Source organism: Pituophis catenifer, unplaced genomic scaffold (genome assembly GCF_029215685.1).
Source record: "Pituophis catenifer annectens isolate HBS135680 unplaced genomic scaffold, rPitCat1.0.hap2 SCAF_6, whole genome shotgun sequence".
NCBI lineage: Eukaryota > Metazoa > Chordata > Lepidosauria > Squamata > Colubridae > Pituophis > Pituophis catenifer.
Window position 1 is genome coordinate 89,070,025 of NW_027256886.1, and position 21,608 is coordinate 89,091,632.

At 41.1% G+C, this 21,608-nt stretch overlaps 1 protein-coding gene across 1 annotated transcript in view; it reads right to left on the reverse strand.

Annotated features, from left to right (window-relative positions):
* LRMDA (leucine rich melanocyte differentiation associated) overlaps nt 1–21,608 on the reverse strand; it is a 1,008,830-nt gene that overhangs the window by 386,788 nt on the left and 600,434 nt on the right. Inside the window, exon 5 of the mRNA XM_070945756.1 lies at nt 18,881–19,007. Within this exon, the coding sequence (XP_070801857.1) occupies nt 18,881–19,007 (127 nt within the window). The remainder of the gene's footprint in view (nt 1–18,880; nt 19,008–21,608) is intronic.

Here is a 21,608-nt window from a genome sequence, read left to right on the forward strand (position 1 = left end):
GTTGTCTGCCACACCTATTCATCTCCGCCCCCTGCCTTTTATCCCCAGAGCTGGGGTGGGGAGGCTTCGCTAGCAACAGTGGCTCTTCCATCCCAAGGACAGGCCCATAGATTTCCCCTGTTCTCCTCTCCTCTGTCTTCTGTGCATCCACGCATCAGGCACTGGACCCAGCTGTTCCTCCTCTTCCTCATCAGCCACCTCCAGACCTCGAGGCTGTTGATTCTTCATCTGAGGGCTCCGCCTCTGTCTCTCTCTCTCTCTCTGCCAGCTCCATTCCCTCTTCTCCTTCAGAGCTCTCAGGTTGCCTTGATGCTGACCCTGACTCCCATGCCTCCTCCTCATCTGATTCGGCTGTTGGAGGGGCCGGTGGCCGACAGGCCACAACACTTCCCCATTGGCTTTGCTTATCAAAAGGTCACAAAATGTAACCACATGACCCCGGGATGCTGCAACCATCAAAAATGTGAGTCCGTTGCCAAGCATCTAAATTTTGATCAGGTGACTATGGGGATGCGGTTCTAAGTGTGAAAAACGGCCACGAGTCAGTTTTTTCCAGGGCTGTTGCAACTTGGAATGGCCACTAAATGAACCGTTGTTAAGTCGAGGACTACCTGTATTAACCGCTGACTTGAAAAGGCCTCCTCAAAAATGTGTTCCGTTTCAATGAGGCTCATGTTTATGACCTCTCTCCACAAGGCTAAATGAGACCAAGTGAATTCAACCTAGCAGAAATTCCTAGCAAAGGGGGGGGGGGAAATGGAATTCATCTGAGGATCTGTAACATTCAGAACCTGAGTGGTAAAAAGCTCACTTCAGAATTGTTAAAATCAAAGGTTTATTCAGTTTAGCACTCAACACACCTGAATTCTAACCCATCAATTTGTCAGGAAGTTTCATTTACAGAAGGCAACCATGTATTAGTTTGCACACAATGTTGTATGGTTTTCCCCCCTCTCTTCTCCTAAACAATAAATACATCTTTTTTGTTAACTCCAATAATCTCCTTTGATAGGAAAAAAAAGGGCCCAGAGAATAATTAACTTTAATAGGCCTTTTGTGAACAGAATGGCACGCCAGGATAGCAAGTATAAGTGAGCAAAATTTTAAATCTATCAAAAAGGGGGAAAAAACCCCCAAAAATTATAGGTTCAGCTTTGCTCAGAGAAAATGTGTATTTCCAATAAATGTAAAAATCCTTTTTTTTAAAAAAAGAAAAAAGTGCACCCATTGAAACGTCATACTTAGGCTGATTTGCTTTCCAAATCATGTAGACAGCACAGTTGTATACAATTTTTAAACAAGTACAACCTTAGAGAAAAGCAGAGCGAGATTTAAGAGAGAAATAAAAACACGATCAACTAGCTAGTAATCTTCTTTGCTCTTATTCTGCTCTCTATAGTTGCATTAAATTGCCTGTTGAGAACAATGACATATTTGTGCTTTCTTAGGTGGAGTGATTTGTATTATGTAAAGATTTGGCTAACAGACTAAAGTCACTTTCACACTGAGTTGGGATTACATGCTGTTAATAATTTTCTGGATGGCCTGGGCAACCCATAATTCTGGAAAACAAAGCTTTGCTTTTGAAGTAACACCGAGCAATAGCACCAGTTAAGATTTTTATTTAAGCTTCTGGAACCACAAAGAGTTAGCCTTGAAGTATCGCTTGGACAGAAAGCCGTCTGAAAATAATTTATCTAGGCATATTCAAACCCGCCGGTGAGGTTCTCGCTTCCTGACTTGAAGGAATGGCTTTCTATGGCCATCCCAGCTGCTCATAGTGGCAGATTTCGCTTATAAACAAAGTGATTTGTTTCAGTGGTGGGTTGCCCCCAGGTCGGACCGGTTCACAAGAACCGGTAGTAAAACCGGTGGGAGGCTCAGCCCACCGCCCTGGATGTCATCATAGGCGATCTGCGCACGTGCGAGCGAAGCACTACCGTTGCAAACCGGTAGTAAAGGTAAGTAGAACCCACCCCGATTCATTTGCCTCCAATGCTTTTTAAAACATCAGTTTTCAATAACAGTTCCAGTAGGTCATAAGCAGAGGTGGTATTCAGCCGGTTCGAACAGATTCACGCGAACCGGTAGTGGAAATTGTGAGTGAGCCCGCCCACCCACCCCACCTCCTAGGCCGTCTTATTTAGGCACCTTTTTGTGGGCGGGCACATGCGTGGTAGGTGCACGAATGAGCAAAGCGCATGCGCAGAAGGGTGCGTGCAAGCAAAGCAAGCGCATGTGCACGCGTGCTCACATTTTCAAACCGGTAGGGAAGCTTAGTGAATACCAGCCCTGGTCATAAGCACTGAAATCTTAACAGCTAAATAAAATATTGATCATAGGGATACTTATTAACTTGATACAAACTACACTGGTCGTTGGCCTCGTTTGAGACAGTGATGAATCTGCATACAGACTGCAGGCTGAGCAACTGTGCGAACCAGGAGCAACCCACCACTGGTGTGGCCAGAGGATGTGAGAGGCAGCATTTGGCCTCCTCCACCCCCCTGGGAGCAAAAACGGGCCATGTGGGGACATGCCCCACACCCCGTTTTGGGCCTAGTTGGCCTCCCTGAAGCAAAAACGGGCCTTAAGGGGGACATGCCCCCCCCCATGCCCCATTTTGGGTCTAGGAGGCTTCCCTGCACTTACCTGGGAACCAAAATGGGGCACGTGGGGACTCCTGGAAGGGGAGGGGAGGGGCAAGCCAGCAATTTAACTACCGGTTTGCCAAAATCGGCTGAATCCTACCACTGTAAATGATCAGGGAGACATACTCAAGATGTGCTATATTCCAGGTGTGGCCTTCCTAACGATTTATAAAATGGTACTGACACTTCACATGATTTTGATTCTATGCCTCCATTATACAGCCATTGATTAAGTGATTAATCAATTAAGTAATGATAGATCATTACTAATCTATCATGGAAGAACCTTTGGAACGTATCTGGAGGATTCCCCAGAACACAGTTTGAATCATGCAAGGACAGATCACCTTGGCAGCTGAACTAACTGGGCTGCTATATTTCCATATGCAGATGTTCTTTGGATGTGGGGAGTTTGGCATTATTAGTTTGCAACAACCATCTCATAATGCAATCTCTCCACAGTGTCCCGTTGCTTCTTTCCGGTGTGCCGTCCTTCTCAGAATTAGAAGCTATGTCATCTCTAGGCATATTAGAGGAACAATTTATTGCTAAATGTCTCCATTAGCATTAGATAGCTACGTGAAATTATAGTTTGCCAAACAAGTACTCAGGGATTGGCCTTCGTAAGAACACTTTGGTCTTCAGTTTTAATTAGTAGTCTGGTCCAAATTGCTTTCAGTGTAAACAGTGACTGATAAACCCACCCTGACTTCAACAATTTATTACATTAGAACCCAACTGCCAACTGTCTGGCTGTTTTAATAAAAATCTATTTTGTAAAGTTTATGTTTTATTGCATGTAGGGCTCCCTTTATTGGTTAACATTTTGGAATTGTGGAAAAGGCTATGAATTTAGAAACTGACTGCATCCATATCATATTTAAAACTTAATGCTATTTTATTAAAGACATATGGCCCTCCAATGTACACATATTAAATGTCATGTAAGAAAAGTAGCAGTTTAAATCATGGTCAAATTCATTTTTGACCTGACTCAGGAGGCTTCCCATGTTCTGAACTATTTCTTTGTAAATCTGGCAGTTTAACCACGCTCATAAATCATTTTCAAAGCACACTATTTCTTAATTTTAGTGCATTAGAAAGCGTTTGGCCTACACAGCATGTTGTTTGTAGCAGTTATGCGATCTACGCTGCACATTTATCTACACTGTGCTGCAGGAGAGGGAGAAACCGCCTCTTAATTTATTTTATTTTTAAAACACAGTATTTACTTCCTTCCTTCATTGTACTAAAAAAAAAACCTGTGAAAATAAGTCCCTTGATTAAATTTCCAGGTTGAAACTGACATTTCGCTAGTATTTTGTGTGGCTGGCTTGTACCCATTAATTTTCAGATTGTACGCTAGTAATACAAAAGCAGCAGTAATTTAATGCTTCAAAGGCCCTACAGGAGTATCTTCAAAAGGAAGAAGCAATACAGATTGCCAACTTTGTCAAACTCTTATGAAAAATTACATTTCTGCACCGCTGAAGCAGTCATACAACTGGGTTGTGTTGTATTCATGACAACGCATAAGCAAACATTCATTTACCTAAAGGGAAGATAAACCTGTTTTTAAAAACAACCCACCCCCTCAAACAGTAAACAGAGGAAAAATGAAAACTGCAGACAAAAGTCTTGTGTAATGTTCAGCCTCCCTTTCTGTCAATCTAGACTTGCTAAATCCAACTAAAATTAATCCTAGAAACTTTGCCATCTTGAAAGAAATGTGTGTTGTGGCCCGCCAGCTGCAAGCGGAACTGGTGGCAGACTCGGATAATGAGGAGGTTGGGGAGGAACTTGGGCCAGTTCTGGAGTCTGGGGAAGGGTACGATGGGTGCTCTGCATCGGATGCAGAGATAGAGCCAGGGCCGTCTGACATTTCCCAGTCACTGGAGAGGCAGCTGCCTTTGGAGGCTGATATGAGTGAGGAAGAAGAACAGCTGGGGCCTGTTCCAGATGCATGTATGCGCAGAGCAGTTAGGAGAGGAGAACAACGGAGGACAAGGAGTCGACTCAGGAAGCAAAGCACACATGGACGCTGAATGGCCCCTCCCTGGCTGGGGAATAAATAGAAGGAAAGGGGAGTGGTGGTCGTAGGAGACAACAGTTCGTATTTCTGAAGATTTTGCTCATTGTGTTTTGTGCATCAAAGACTGCTTGCCAGAACTTAATTTGCAGCTGGGAGTTCACAGCCTTGTAATTTTCGCAAGGAACTGATAAGGTCTGTTGCTGCATTTAACTCCTTGCAGGACTCTTGCTTGGACTTTTTGGTGGGTGAATGCCATTAATTCACTAGAGGTAAATAAAGAGGGGTTTTTCGTGACAAGGAATCTATTTCTTGCTTCTGATAAGGCTGGGTCAGAACAATGTGTGCATTTGACACACTTGGATATTTGCATGTAGATAGATATATGTATGTACAAGAAACCTAGATTCCACCCCTCCAAAGGAAATAAATAACATTCATCTTTTGCCTGTAAATTAAGATGCTCTGTTTAGGAAAACAGTTGATCTTTACTTGTTTGTGGCCATGATTCTATCGCAACCCTCCCCCCAAGTTAACCTGTTACGCAGAAAAGATGTTATATTCCCATCCTATTTTCAGTAAGACCACACTGGGAATATTGCATCCAGTTTTGGTCATCATGATATGATAACATGTTGAAACGCTGGAAAGAGTGCAGAGAAGAGCAACAAAGATGAATAGAGAGATGGAGTCTAAAACATATGATGAACAGTTGCAGGAATTGAGTATGGCCAGTATAGTTAAAAGAAGAACTAGGGATGACATGACAGCAGTATTCCAATATTTAAGGGGCTGCCACAAAGAAGAGGGGGTCAACATATTTTCCAAAGCACCAGAAGGCAGGACAAGGAAAAATGGAAGGAAACTAATCAAGGAAAGAAGCAACCTAGAACTAAGGAGAAACTTTCTAACGTGTGAACAATTAACCAGGTGGGACCGGAAGTTGTCAAACGGGGTGTTTTCGGCCTCCGGAGGACCTCTGGGAAAGGGGGGAAGGCTGTTTTTGCCCTTCCCAGACTCCTAGAGAGGCCCTGGAGGCTGGGGACAGAAAAAAACGGGCCTTCCGGTCCCACCAGAAGTTGTTAAATGGGCCGTTTTCGGCCTCCGGAGAACCTCCAGGGGCATGGGGAAGGCTGTTTTTGCCCTCCCCAGACTCCTAGAGAGGCCCTGGAACCAGGTGAGAAAGAAAAATGGGCCTACCGGGCCATCACGTGCCAGGAGAGGGGGAGGGGGGTTGCGTGTGCATGCACAGGGGCGGGGTGCATAGAATTATGGGTGTGGGCAGGCATGTGTGTGATCCCCCCGCCCCCCCCCTCCTGGCATGCGATGGCAAAAAGATTAGCCATCACTGGTATAGGGTCTCCTGCTTGAGCAGAGAGTTGGACTAGAAGACCTCCAAGATCCCTCCCAACTCTAGAATTCTAGCTCTATGTTCCCTATTTATTCCCTATTTATCTTTGTTTCCATTTGTATTTTATAATAAAGTTCAGTAAAAAAAATAAAAAGAGTATCCAGACTTATTATTTTTCCTAAAATGGCTAAGCAGAAGTCTACAAATGGGAAACCAAAAATTGAATCCTTGGGAGCTAGTCTCGTTCACTGAGCTGACCATCAGGGTTAAACTCCAGCTTTTTCTCACCCCTCTTTGCTAACCATCATTGTTCAAAGTCATTGGAGTCCCTCTGGCTCCTGATACTTGCAGGGTAGACATACAGATGATCTCCAGGATCAGCCTTACGGGTGACAGCATCCTCTACAATTGGGCTGACTTTTTCCATCGGCACCATTATCCCAGCTATGTGATGACAGAATGGCTAACCATAACTAGAAAGGCCAAACATTTTTTTTTTTTAAATCCGAGAGGGATACCAGCTGTTCTCCTTTTTTTTTTTTTCTTTTGTATATTAGCTTGGCTTTAACTGTTCCTGATAGCTCATTTAAGTGACACGGATAAAAGCCAGAGTGCTCATTCTCAGAAGTCCAAACTTTCAAGATGTATATCAGTAGTGAAGGATATAAGGAGCTAGAAAAATGTATATATTTATCTTAAGGTTCAGAACTGGGTATTGCATTTTCTTTTAATGTTCTCGGGATTATTGATTTGCTGAAGTCTAGAAAGGCCCCTTCTGTTTGACACTTTAAAAAAAAAACATGCCCCAGATGAATGAGAGAGATTTCAAAGTAATAAAACAAGGAATTCAGGGCAAAGCATGACACTCCCTTTCATGAACCCCCTTGGGTTGACCTATCGCTGTGAAATAAAAGGAAGAGCTGGAAATGGTGACCATAAGGGAAGCCGTTCAAAGACAAGTTTGTAGGAGAAGGAAAGGCAGAATCTGGGGGCGGAAGGAAACGAGGAATCAGCCTAGAATCCCTACGTAGTCAGAAATCCAACCTTCCTTGGCCCTTATCCAGTGGTGAAATCCAAGGTTTTTTTACTACTGGTTCTGTGGGCATGGCTTGGTGAGCATGGTATGGCTTGGTGGGTGTGGCTTGTTGGGTGTGGCAGGGGAAGGATACTGCAAAATCTCCATTCCCACCCCACTCTGGGGCTAGCCAGAGGTGGCATTTTCTGGTTCTCCAAACTACTCAAAATTTCCACTACCAGTTCTCCAGAACCTGTCAGAACCTGCTGGATTTCACCCCTGCCCTTATTTAGATCTACCAGGTATGACCATTAGTTAAGAAGATTCCTGTGTGTAGGCTTTTAGCAATAAACCAGCTTCGTGTGTGGACCTGGTCTTTTGTGCCTGACAGTTCAGAGGTTTCTGGATCGGATTGGAAATCATCCTAGGGGAGACACTGGTTTTGTAGTTCTATGCCCAAAGAAAGCAATGTGAACCACTGTACATCCAATTGAACAATGATATCTACAAAATAAACACAACCCTTTATTGTTTGACTTTACAAATCCTGCTTCGGTTTCGATCTGTGCAGGGAATGATTTTATCATAAAACATTTTCAATCTTTAAAACCCTAAAACCCCTAAATATTTTCAAATTCCTCTTTGCTTTCTTGACTAGAAGAATGCTTCTTGCTCATGCAGGCATATGTGTACAGGTGTATTGGATATACATGTGTGTGTGTGTGTGTGTGTGTGTGTGTGTGTGTGTGTAAATACATCTATATCTCTGTCTGTCTGTCTGTCTGTCTGTCTGTCTGTCTGTCTGTCTATCATCTATCTATCTATCTATCTATCTATCTATCTATCTATCATCTATCTTATCTATCTATATCATCATCTTCCTACCTATCCTACGTTACTTATCCATCCACCCATATCTGTATCTCTATCTCTATATCTCTGTATCTAAATCTCTCTATATCATCCATCCATCCATCCATCCATCCATCCACCCACCCACCCACCCACCCACCCACCCACCCACCCACCCATCTATCTATCTATCTATCTATCTATCTATCTATCTATCTATCTATCTATCTATCTGTTCTGCCCCAGCTATGGGCCCCAAGCCTTACTCTTGAGGAGACCTCCTCCTGAGGAGCCACTCCTGACTTTTAACAGCTCTGCGCACTCCTGCATCGAGAAGAGGCTCCTCCTCTTCTTCCTCTTCACTTATGGGAGCTTCTGGAGGCCCTGGCTGAATCCCTGCCTCTGGCACCAACCACATCTTCTCCAGCCTCCTCAATGTCTGACTTGAGCGCCAGCTGCACAGGCTGCTGGCGCAGCACCACACCAGCCTCTTCGCTGTCAGAATCAGCTATAACTGCACAGGCCGCTGACGGGCTGCAATAGTATCTGTATCTCTGTATCTAAATCTCTCTATATCATCCATCCATCCATCCATCCATCCATCCATCCATCTATCTATCTATCTATCTATCTATCTATCTATCCATTTATCTATCTATCTGTATGTATATCTCTCTATATCTATATCTCTGTATCTAAATCTCTCTATATCATCCATCCATCCATCTATCTATCTATCTATCTATCTATCTATCTATCTATCTATCTATTTATCTATCTATCTGTATCTATATCTCTCTATATCTATATCTCTGTATCTAAATCTCTCTATATCATCCATCCATCCATCCATCTATCTATCTATCTATCTATCTATCTATCTATCTATCTATCTATCTATCTATCTATCTATCTATCATATTGTACTAATAGATCAGAGAATCTAGTCCAGCATCCAATCTCCAGCAGTGACTAACTGAAAGCCTACAAATAGAGCATCTAAGCCTGTCTTGTTACACTCTCTAGAAATCCTGGTGTGATGTGATGGTATCAGGCTGTTATTAGGCTGTTAGGCATGAGGGATGACGGTGGCAGACTCTGAGATACTCTGCAGGTGAAGGGCTGCAAGATCAACCTCTTTTTCATGTCAACATGACTGGAATCAACCAGAGAAAGAGGAGGAGAATAGTAATTCAGTGCCCCCACTCCCAATTACTTCAGCTGGTCCAGAAGGCGACCATAATCAATGATTCACCAAAGGTCAGCAGGCACGATCAATACTGTCTATACATTTGCACCTAAATGCTCATCCCAAGCATATTTACTTCTGCTGAATGCAATGTTGGTTTGGTTTGCAACAGCCTATCCCTTTTGTTGTTTTGTTGAGTGGACAATTATTTTTAAAAGATTATTAAAAGTTCATTAGCTACGATACTTTAATGGGCATATCTTTCCTTCCTATGGATAAACTCTGAAAAAAATGCACCTGCCCTTCTTCCAAAAGGATTTAACTCTTAGAAACTCCTGCAAGAAAAGAAAACAACATAGAACATCGAATATGACCATAGAATATAGAACAGAGACTAATAGAGTTGGAAGGGACCTTGGAGGTCTTCTAGTCCAACCCCCTGCTTAAGCAGAAAACTCTATAGATTTCAGGTTGTCCAATCTCTTCCTCAAAACTTCCAGTGATGGAGCATCCACAACTTTTGAAGGCAAGCTATTCCATTGGTTAATTGCTCTCACTGCCAGGAAATTTCTCCTTAGTTCTAGGTTGCTTCTACTCCTTGGTAATGGTTAGTTTCCATCAGGGGTGCTATTCAGCAGGTTCTGACAGGTTCTGGAGAACCAGTAGTGGAAATTTTGAGTAGTTCAGAGAACCGGCAAATACCACCTCTGGCTGGCTCCAAAGTGGGGTGGGAATGGAGATTTTGCAATATCCTTCCCCAGGAGTGGGGTGGGAATGGAGATTTTGCAGTATCCTTCTCCAGGAGTGGGGTGGGAATGGAGATTTTGCCATATACTCCCCTCAGGAATGGGGAGGGAATGGGGATTTTGCAGTATCCTTCCCCTGCCACACCCACCAAGCTACACCCACCAAGCCATACCACGCCCACCAAGCCACGCCCACAGAACTGGTAGTAAAAAAAAAAAATGAATTCCACCACTAGTTTCCATCCATTGTTTCATTTGATCATTGATCAAGGTGTCCCAAAGGTGATTTTCAAAGGCAACTGGACAGTTGTAACTGAATGATGGGTAATGGAAAGATTTATATTCTTTGCAAGCATTTGATCAAGGTATTCCCCAAATCTAAAACTCCATGGGCTTCTTAGATATATCTGCTTAGACACTTCATCATAGTCTCAAACTCAATCTAAGACTAAACCCGGCTCCTTGGAGTCCCCAAGCTTTTCTTCCTTGATCTGTTTATCAGTTGACAAGATAACTATCCATCTTGCTGAACAGAGCTTTCAATTTGCTCCTATCTTCTCTATTCAGACCTGTACTGGCAAAATCACTCAACTTGCTCATCACTCTTAACTATCTAGTTTTTTCCCCTCCACAGTTCATTCTTATCCTCAAATAACATACAGTTCTTTTAAAAGGTGTAGCTACAACACTTGGTCTGCCAGTATCTCTTTAGGGTTCTAGAATAAATGGGATCAAAACATTAAGTATTTTTGGGTTCTGGATTTTGGAATGGTTTGGATAGGTGTTAGCAGAGATGGGCTTCATATAATGTAACAACCGGTTTGCCTAGTGCAGAACCAAAAATGTGAGTGAGCGCACACACACAAACTTTGCTTGCATGTGCACCTTCCGCGCTTGCGCGCAGCTTCAGACACACGGCGATTTCATGCGCACGGCTTCCAGCACACCTTCTTGGGCAGCCGCAGTGAGTAGAGCAGGCGAGGTGCAGAAATCAGATGGGCTGCGTGGACGAGGCATGTGAGCCAGAGAGTGAGATATATAGGATGCGATAGCACCAAGGCGAGTGGTCAGGCCCAGCTGGTGGTCAGAACTACCAGTTCGCGTGAACTGGTCTGAACCAGCAGCAGCCCACCTCTGGGTATTAGGGACAAAGTGGATTCTTTAGGACGTGCAGTGACTTCAAGGGACCCGTGTTAATTCTTCAAAGTCATAGAATGTCCTCACAAAATAGATCCTGATGCCAACTTCTTTCACTCTACTGCAAAAAGCCCAGTGTGGCCCTTAAACATATTCATGTTTATGCCCTCCATCTAGCTCATGGGTGTCAAACTCGCTGCCTCACGTTGATGTCACGTGATGTATCATAATTTTTTTGCCTTAGTGGAGCTGGGGTGGGCGTGGCCTTTACATGATGCATCCAGCTCGTGGGCTGCCAGTTTGATACCCCTGGTCGAGCCTATCTTCAACTTCAAAATATCTCATTTTCTTTCTTTTTTCCTTTTTTAAAAAAATCTTATTCATCTTAAGTAACAGAGTTCCTTTGGTCATCAACGAAACAAACAAACCAAAAAAATGAAATAAAAAATGCAAAAGAAATGCTCCGGACAGGTCACAAGATGGAGGGGATCTCCTGTGAGTGAAACCTTTTCAATTTGTGATGGGTAATGACAATATGCAGATTATGATAAGTTTATAAATCAATGTAATATTTTCTCCTCCCAATCTCACGAATGGAATTGAGAAGATTGAGAATATACCTATTATTTTAATTGATGTAAATAAATACCTAACCATCACACTTGATTTTTACAACACAGAGAAAAAGAAATAATTAAGATTTCCAGGCAAGAAATGTTGAATTGAAGACGGTTCTGCTAAAAAATGGAGTGACTGCTGCAAAGCAAAGAGCTGGATCTTCATAATGCCTCTCTGGATAAGGTGAAGACTCGAGATTGCCCATAAGTGCTCCAGACAGTTGCTCTTCATGAGGAGTCTGCAATAATTTTTTTCTCAGCAGTTTTAGATTTCTGGGAGACGTGGGATCAGCCATGTTCCTCAAACCACAGTTGGCACCTTAAAGATACAGGGATCCCACAATTTCTTTTCTACTCACTTTTGGAAATTGCTTGTTAGCTGCTTTTCAAGTATTAGAAACCTTTGTATCAACATTATATTGCTTAACGCATTGTAAACCGCCCTGAGTCTCCGGAGAAGGGCGGCATATAAATCAAATTAAAAAAAAAAAACCTAGTCTGAAAATACTGGGTGAGTTCTTTAGCGAAATACGTTTTAAATAAAAGTTTAAGGATTTTTTTTTAAAAAAATGGAACGAACAGCAAAACATTGATTAGAACTCTCATTTTTGAAAGTTACCAATTGACTAAGGACCCAGATAAATTTGAAATAAGATTTTGAAATTGATTATTAGAATGCTTCCCTTGCCAAAATGCTTTTGTTTTGAATACCTTAAAAAAACAAAAAAACATAAGATGAGACTTTGGAAATTGGACATCAGAGAGAACTAGAAAGAACTAAAGATTACAATTAAGGGAGAAGAACACTTAAATTACTAAGACAAGGAACAAGGAAAAAATGCTATAAAAATGATGATATGTGTGAAATCAGTAAAATAGAAAAGAAACTGAAAAGAAAGTAAATATTAACAGAAAATCGGGGCTGCTCGGATACCATTTTGGAAAATATTGAATTGAATACAACAATGGAGAGAGAATGGAAAGAGGAGTAGAGGGATAGATAGGAGGGGAGAAGAGAGGAAGGAGAAAATGGAACCGAAGAAAGAGTAGGAGGGAAGGTTAGAAAGGGAGGAAGAAGGGAGGTGTGGGGGAAAGGAAGAGGAAGGAGAGGAGGGAAAGGAGAGGAGGAAAGAAGAAAGTAGAAGAGAATAGAAGATGGGAGGGAAGGAAAAGAGAGAAGAAGGAGAAGAAGGATTGTTGTAAAATAAGGGAGATGGAATGGTAGAAGAGCAACCCCGAGCATACTTAAATTTTTTAAAGCATACTTAATTTTTTTAGGATGAAGAATGAACTAATATGAAAGTTAAAAGAGAATATGGATAAGAGACTACATTTCAGACATGTTTGTGAGAAATAAAAATAAAAAACTTTTTCAATTAAAAAAAAATTTTTTTTCAAATTACTAAGACAAAATGGCACAGAATATTTTAATGTTCGGTATATTGAAGGATATTTTGGAACAGGTGAAGCCAGTATTTAATTTTAAGAATATCTGCCTCCATAGATAGATTATGTTTAAAAGATGTTATGGAAGAGGAACACGTTTTACTGGTAAAGACCCAGATTGATCTGACAGTGGATTTTAAGAAGGCTACAAGAATTATATGGAAAAAGATATTAGATATATTAAAAAAATCCAGCAAATGTCTTAATAATTAAAAGAGTTATACACACAACAAATGAAGCAAGCGATCTCAATCGCTCTCTTGGGTCATAGGATAGCAGATACTTCACTTAAATTGATTTGAAAGAAGCTATGTAGGATCTGGGTGGGAGACTATCAGGAAATCCATGCCTAACAAACTAGAATCAAAATTCCAGAAGAAGGCAATTGCAAAGCACTGATGTCTAGAAAACTTCATGGATGTTTTCCATCAAGCTTATCAAACACAGACTTTGATCCAAAAGAGATTTGATTGTGGATATTCTAGAAATACTTGCTGAAAATGCAATATTTACAGTATATTTTAAAAAAACTCTTGTTTGGAGAATTCTTAGAATATTCCTATTAAGAGTGGTTGGCAGGAAAGAGTTGTGTCCCTTTACATACAAGAGAATGGACTTGGCATTCTACATCAAAGTGGATGCTCTCCCTCTCCCTCTCCCCCCTCCCTCCCTCTCTCTCTCTCCTTCCTTCTCTCTCTCTCTCTCTCTTCCTTTCTCCCTTCCTTCCTTCCCCCTCTCTCCCTCCCTCTCTCTTTCCCTCCCTCCCTCCTCTCTCTCCCTCCTTCCTTCTCTCTCTCTCTCCCTCTCTCCCTTCCTCCCTTCCCCCCTCTCTCCCTCTCTCTTTCCCTCCCTCCCTCCTTCTCTCTCTTCCTCCCTCCTCCCTCCTCTCTCTCCCGCCTCTCCCTCCCTTCTTCCCCCCTCCCTCCCTGCCCCTCTCTCTCCCTCCGTCTCTCTCTCTCTCTCTCCTCTCCCTCCTCCTCTGCACCTGTTACTCACTGCTGGTACTCCTGTACATGCTTCTGTAGAACAAGGGCACAGCTCTAAATAATTATGTCAGCAAAATGACAAGTGCAGGAACAGAGATGAATAATTACAAAGCCGAGACATAATTAAGCAACTTTGACTGTCGTATTCTTGAGCTGTCATTCTGATGCGAAGAGCTGTCAGACACAGCAACATACTTCACACTGGACAGGCCTCTTCTACTTTGATCAACCCTTATGCCAGAAAAAAAAATGAGCTTGTGGTACGGTCATTAAATGAAGCTCCCTTGTTTGGCACAATGCCCCTTGCCTAGCAAGACTTCCAGGCTCTCGTTTTATTTTTATTTTAAATCAAGCATCAGACGGAGGTTCAATATTTTGACATTTCTAAATATAAACATCGCTGGGTAATGAAGTTCAACTCATTTCACACAGCAAGAGAAAAGCCCAGCATTGCTAAGTTAAGCTGTTTTCTAATGAACGGGGTTGTACCTTCCCCATTATGACAGTCCCATCATAAACAGACTCGAAGCTACAAAAGATGAAATGAAGCAAAGGAAAAAGCAAGCCGCATTCCGCTAAGAAAACATAAAATAAAAGAATAAAAAAAAAATCAGAGGAAGGCAGGGAGTTAGGCAAAATTAAATATTTATCGTTTCCTCAAACATTGTGTGTTTGCTCATTACTTTTGCATATAAGTAAACATAAGCCAGTTGGAGGAAAAATATTCTGCCTTGTGTCTCATTCTCTATGTTGCTTTTAGAGAGGCTCAGGTGCTCTCGAAAGTTCCTGATGTCAAGAGTGAAATGAAAGCAGTTCTTGTGGAGTAGCCCTACTCTTGTGTCGACACTTTTTCCCCCCCTTCTGAACATGTTCTCAGATGCCAATGTAGCACCACAAAATTAGACTTAAATTTAGACTAATTTGTGAAAATAGACTAAAGGCAGCGCGGAGTTCAAAAAAAGCACAGTTCTGTGTCAAGCCAATTAATGTTCTCAAGAATACTTCATTTTCCCCTCTGATAATTATTTGTATACCAAATCTCACAAATTCCTCTCAACGCCCACATTTCTATATACGTAAATTTGAAATGAGTACGAATCTAATGAGGAACATGGGCAAACAACACCAGCCAACCCATCGTTATTGGGGGTCATAGACCAGCATAAAGTAAAATAAACCTTTTTTTTTAAAACCATAAAATCATGTTCCACAATGAAGACGATTAAGGTGTAAGAATATGATCAGGGAGAAACAGATTGCACTGATAGCATTGAAATCCTACTGGCAGTAAAACAAATACAGACATATTATGTATCTGAACATACAGTATCTGATGTTGCATCAAACATTTCTACAAAGCATGGTTTATTACAGCAAATGATGGTTTCTGTAGACCAAGAGTCAGCAACCCACGGATCTGGAGCCGCATGTGGCTCTTTCATCCCTCTGCTGCGGCTCCCTGTTGCTGGTCGGAGCCACATTTGATAGGGCTTTCGATTAGGACAGGTAGAGGAAAAAGGACGCCATGCTAGGAGGAGACTCTATGGTGGGGGAACCGGACTTCCGGTCAGCAGAGGAAAAAGGTCACCACGCTAGGAGGAGAATATGATGGGGGAACCGGACTGCCTATCGGTTCCAAAATTGAACGAGGGCTTCCGGTTAGGACCTTTGTGGCTGTTTGAGTGTTTAAGGTTGCTGACCCCTGCTGTAGACCTTCCCAAAATCAACTTTGCTATGAATTCTTTTACAGTTGTAGCCTCATAACCTCAAAAATGGTCCAGAAGTTACAACTGGTAGAGAAGGATCTGCTCATCCTAAAATGAGTGACATTTTAGGATTTCTAAGCTCACTTTCTTCAAATAATATCCAAAGATCAGCTTGCAGGGACCTGGAGAGATTATTTTCATGGTCGGTTTGTCTCAGAGTGTACAAAATCCAGGAATAAAGTCTTGCAGATCTCTCTCTTGACAAAATCTTCTTTTAGATGACAACTAAAAGACTATTCTGTTAATTCGGGCTTTTATAGAATAGTAGCTACTCTAGAGTCAGATTGTCTTTCGGAGCTGGACAAATTGCTTTTCTTTTAAAAGACTAAATCTTGCTTTGAAGTTTGGCTTCTTCTTTCTAAGGATGGCAGGGTTTTTTTTATGGTTGATGCTTTCAAAATGTTTTGTAAACTTTTCTGAGCCAGGATTAGTAATATGGGACTGCAATAATGATAATCATTAGGGTACTTGCAGTCATCCTAGCAACAACTTCCCGAGTAGTTCTGTATGGTATAGGCAAGGATTTACACATACAGATTTTATGCAACAAATCCATTTTAACAGATTCAAGCCAACTCCAGACTTTTCTCAGATCAACCGACATATAATAAAGCATAATAATAATAATTCTACTGAACACAAAGAGGCAATTGCTCATGATACCTAAAATGCTTACAAAAGGTAATATATTAGCTAAAACCTAGCAATTCCACAGCAAGCAATTTGAGAAAAAAGCCTACCCAAAACATTAAACTGGAACCGAGCGCTAAAAGGATTGGAGAAATAAATACATGTTTCAGAGAAAAATTTAGCAGATAACTAATTCAAAAATGATATTGTTTGCAACTGTGGAATGGAATGATTGGAAAAAGCCCCAAGACTTCAGATTACCCAGTGAGTTTTGAAAATCTTTTCTCTGACAATGGATTGAAGGAAGAGACTATAAATTAGAAACTGTCCTTAAACTCACTTCTTGCCTTGATTAAGATCCCTTTAAAAGAGCTTATGTGTCAACCAGGTTGAAAACTTTCAGTTACAGTATTTAGATTTAAAATATGGTGATATTAGTACATTGGGGCTTGATATCCCCTGTTATAAAAATATAGCAGTTATAATTTGCTATCATTACCAAAAAGGAGATGGATAGGCTATAATATTTGTGTGTTGCAAGATTTAGGAACGGAAGAAGCCGTTCGCTAAAAGCAAACAATTTCACTTGTTATGAGGTTAGAATATTTTAAGACAGTAGTATAGTGTGAGCCCAATTGTCTAATAAGAACTATTAAAAGATTAAGAAATGAGGATTAATTTTCTTCTTGCCTCTTCTTACAGGTAGTCCTCGACTTATGACCATCATTGAGCCCCAAATGTATGTTGCTAAGTGAGACAATTGTTAAGTGAGTTTTGCCCCATTTTACGACATTCCTTGCCGCCTTTGTTAAGCGAATCACTCCACTTGTTATGTTAGGAACACAGTTGTTAAGTGAATCTGGCTTCCTCGTAGACTTTGCTTGTCAGAAGGTCGCAAAAGAGGATCACATGACCATCAGGATGCTACAACGGTCGTAAGTGTGAAAAATGGTCATAAGCAGAGGTGGGATTCACTAACCTTCCCTACCGGTTCACAAATGTGTACGCATGCACCACCTCTGCACAGGTGCATGGCCTTCTGCACATGTGCAGTAGTTGCACATTACATCCGGGTGGGAGGGCAGAGCTTCCTGCAGTCGCCACTACCAGTTCGCTCAATCCGGAGCGAACCGGCTGAATCCCACCACTGGTCATAAGTCACTTTTTTCAGCTCCATTGTCACTTTGCATGGTCACTAAAGGAACCATTATTAAGTCGAGGTCTGTTAGGATATGGTTTGAGCCTAACAAGTTGTCCAGGCAATATATGTGTTCTGTGACTTTAATATGAATATGTATTGTGTGACTTTAAAGTTTTACTGCTGATTCATTGTAATGCTGAGTCATGCTGTAATTAGATAATCACTGGTTGTAAACGTATTTAAGAAAGGTACTGTAACGTATTCAGTTGATGATATGCTACCATAGTGTGTGGAGTTGCTATCATTGTGCTATCATCGTTGGATGGATCTGCTACCATCGTGGTTTGTGAACCAGAGTGAGTTTGTTATTCTAACCAACTACTGTTTGTGTGGTAAGAAGATTGTTGTATCACTGGACTGATTTAACTGACAAAGACTTGGATTGATTTAAAGACCATGAGATTGTTTTTTCCCTATAAAGTAAACTTTTGATAAACCAGTTTGCACATCTCTTATTCATTGCTCTCAGCAACGTTTCTCTGTGCTCTACACTCTGCTGGTTGGTAACACAACAACAATATCCTTAACAAGGTCTACCTGTACAAATCATAGGTGTATTTATCCACAGTGTACAGAAGTTGAAATAAGTAAATAGTGTGTCTGTTGGTACACACACACATACCTACATCCAAGGATGAATAAATGAGCAAAAGAAGAATTTTTGCACCTTCTTCTTCCAGCAAAGACTTCATCCTGCCCTGCTCACAAAGTTTTCCCAATTCTCAAAAGCAGGTTAAGAGGTAACACAAATCAGCAAATAAATAATAATAATAATAAAACCCAAAGAAAACTAAATCTGAGAAAATAATATTTGCTGGTTTCCGGACTTCACCCAGCAAATTATTTTTAAAGCGATATCAATGACAACTCCGATGCTTGGAAAGTGAGCACTAACCTGTAAAATTTGGTGGACTAAAGGTGATCAAAACAAGATGATAAACGTTACAAAGTCAACTGCATACACGGCAAACGTTAATTTCGGTACAAAGTAAATGTAATAAATGTATGTAACAAATTGATTTTTTCCCCCTCACGGACACCGCAAATTCTTACTGACTGTCACCGATTCCTTAAATGGCCACGCATAACATCATCAAAAAAACAAAGCGGCTGAAAAAAGACAAGGCTAATTTTAGCCAGTTGAATAAAAGGTTGACATTCATTCTTGCCGTCTAGCTTTATTTTCAGCTGAGGAACAAAGCCAGGCAAAAATGTTGAAACCGAGTTGTCTCCATTCATGTGAATGCCATTTTGAGTTGCTTACCTCCTTATCCGGGGGCTTCGCCACTTTCATAAAGGCTCCCCTCACAAGGGCCTCTTCGCGCTCCTTTCTGCTGACTTTTCGAGAATCCAGGAACTTCAGGTTGGTTAATTTATGCAGGACAAAATGCCTAATAAAACAAAGAAATAGAGGTTTCGGAGGTCAGAACATTCTTTCAACTTAAAAATGCCATTTTTCCCCAGTTAACGTATTGAAGATGAGCGTATTTTAGGAAGGATCTCTATTTCAATATCCTTCCTTCCTTCCTTCCTTCCTTCCTTCCATCCTTCCTTCCTTCCTTCCTTCCTTCCTTTCCTCCCTCCCTTCCTTCTTTCCTTCCTTTCTCTTTCCCTCTCTCTTTTCTTTCTTTCTCTTTCTTTCTCTTTCTTTCTCTTTATTTTTCCTTCATTTCTTCTTTCTTTCCTCCTTCCTTCTTTCTTTCTTTCTTTCCTTTCTCTTTTCTTTCTTTCTTTCTTTCTTTCTTTCTTTCTTTCTCTTTCTTTCTTTCTTTCTCTTTCTTTCTTTCTTCTTTCTTTTTCTTCCTCCCTCCCTCTCTTTTTCTTCCTCCCTCCCTCTCTCTTTCTTTTTCTTCCTCCTTCCCTCTCTTTCTTTTTCTCCCTCCCTCCCTCCCTCCCTCCCTCCCTTTCTTCCTTCCTTCCTTTTTATTTTTCCTTCATTCCTTCTTTCCTACTTTCTTTCTTTCTCTTTTCTTTCTTTCTTTTTCTTCCTCCCTCCCTCCCTCCCTTTCCTTCTCTTTCTTTCTTTCTTTCTTTCTTTCTTTCTTTCTTTCTTTCTTTCTTTCCTTTCTTTCTTTCTTTCTTTCTTTCTTTCTTTCTCTCTCTCTCTCTCTCTCTCTCTCTCTCTCTCTCTCTCTCTCTCTTTCTTTCTTTCTTTCCATTCTGCTTCGATAAGCAGCAATTCATGGAATAAGCAATCTTTTTTTTAAAAAAAAAATTGATTTATATGCCTCCCTTCTCCAGAGACTCGGGGCAGCTTACAGTGCGCTAAGCAATAGCCTTCATACTTTTGTATATTTTATACAAAATCAGCTTATTGCCCCCACAAACTGGGTCCTCAATTTACCTACCTTAGAAAGGATGGAAGGCTGAGTCAACCTTGAGCCTGGCAAGATTTGAACTTACTTTAATTGCAGACAGCTGGTGTTAAATTACAGTGCTTTTAGTCTGCAGAGCTATCCAGGCTCCTATTCTTATTCTTTCTTGCCACATTTTTCACAATCTGTATATGATAAATAATATTCAAAACTTTGAGTCAAGTCTTTGCAAGCATGCAGTCAGTTTCCTGCCTCTACATGAATAATCCTGATCCATGCACTATTTTATGCACAGGAACTCTTCAATAATGTGGATGATTGTATGGTTGTTCTACCACGATGCGGGTTGAAGCGTCATGATGGCCAGTGCAACTGAGAATATTTAGCTAGGGTGGGTAAGAGCTAAAGAGGCAGGAACTTCAATTAGAAAATCAGGCCTATCTTGAATGAGGATGAGTTCAAAGTCAAGCCATTTCTGAGCAAACACGATTAGCAAAAAGAGTTTCACTTCATTTAGAAAAAAAGGAAATGTGAATGCAAAGAAGGGCAACACACCTTATAAACAAGATGCATCAAAACAGATCATACAAGACAAGGAGGATGTCTGTCCTGAGATGTGGGGCTTCTGAAAAGGGTTGGACCAATTTGAGAAGGTCCTGGGGATCAAGGGCTATTAGCTTTGATGACAGTGAGATCATCTCTGAAGGCCATCTGCTGGGAGAACAGTGGGCCTTTGTGCAGTTCAAGTGTGAGAAGAGACTGCTGGACTAGATGGATCACAGGTCCAATCCAACAGGGCATACTTTTATGCTATGTTCTTAATCTGTGTAATTTATGGAGACTTAGTTCCAGAATTAACAGTTAAAAAGAAACAGCCACTAGAAATGTAGGATCATAACCAGGGGTGGGTTCTACTTTACCTTTACTACCAGTTCGCAACGGGATTGCGTCTTCTGAGAAGCAAAGTCAATGGGGGGAAGCTGGATTTGTGTAGGGATGCAGTGAGTCGCTTAACAACCATGGCAAAAAGGTCGTAATATCGGGTGACTCGCTTAACCCACCTTGCTTAGGAAATTCTAATCCCAGGGGTTTAAATTGAGAACTCCCTGTGTACCTTTTCCTCGTTAATTACTCGGTAATCCTCTTAAAATGCTGCACATGATTGTTCTATTAAAGTGGCACTAAAAACAAAATTATTCATAAACCCGTACACCGACTGAAGAAAGAGCATCTTAATTTCCTATCCTGGATTTTAACCAAAAAAAAAAAAAGTGCCAAGTATAACATCTCAAAAAAGCCTTAGAGCTTTATAACAAGTGTCCCAAAGACTCAATTTCTTCAGCTTTGCATGAACAAATAACTTTAGAATTAGGGTTATGGCTATATTTTCTCCCAAGGATGCAAAGGGTACAGCAGCAAACCTTTTCTGAGTGTAATCTTACGTGCAGCAGAGATAAAAACTTGTGTGGGCTAACTTGGATTTTCTTACTTTATTACTCTTGATCTGTGTTTAAATGATTGCACTCATTATTTGTTGTGTTTTCTTTAAGCAGCAGGGTAACTGCCAGCATTTCATTATTACTTCTTTTTCAACTAGTCTTTTTTTTTTCTCTCCCAAATTTCCTAAGCTTGTCCATTCCTTTGCCAGTCAATAACACTCTTGAGACAATCTTGGGT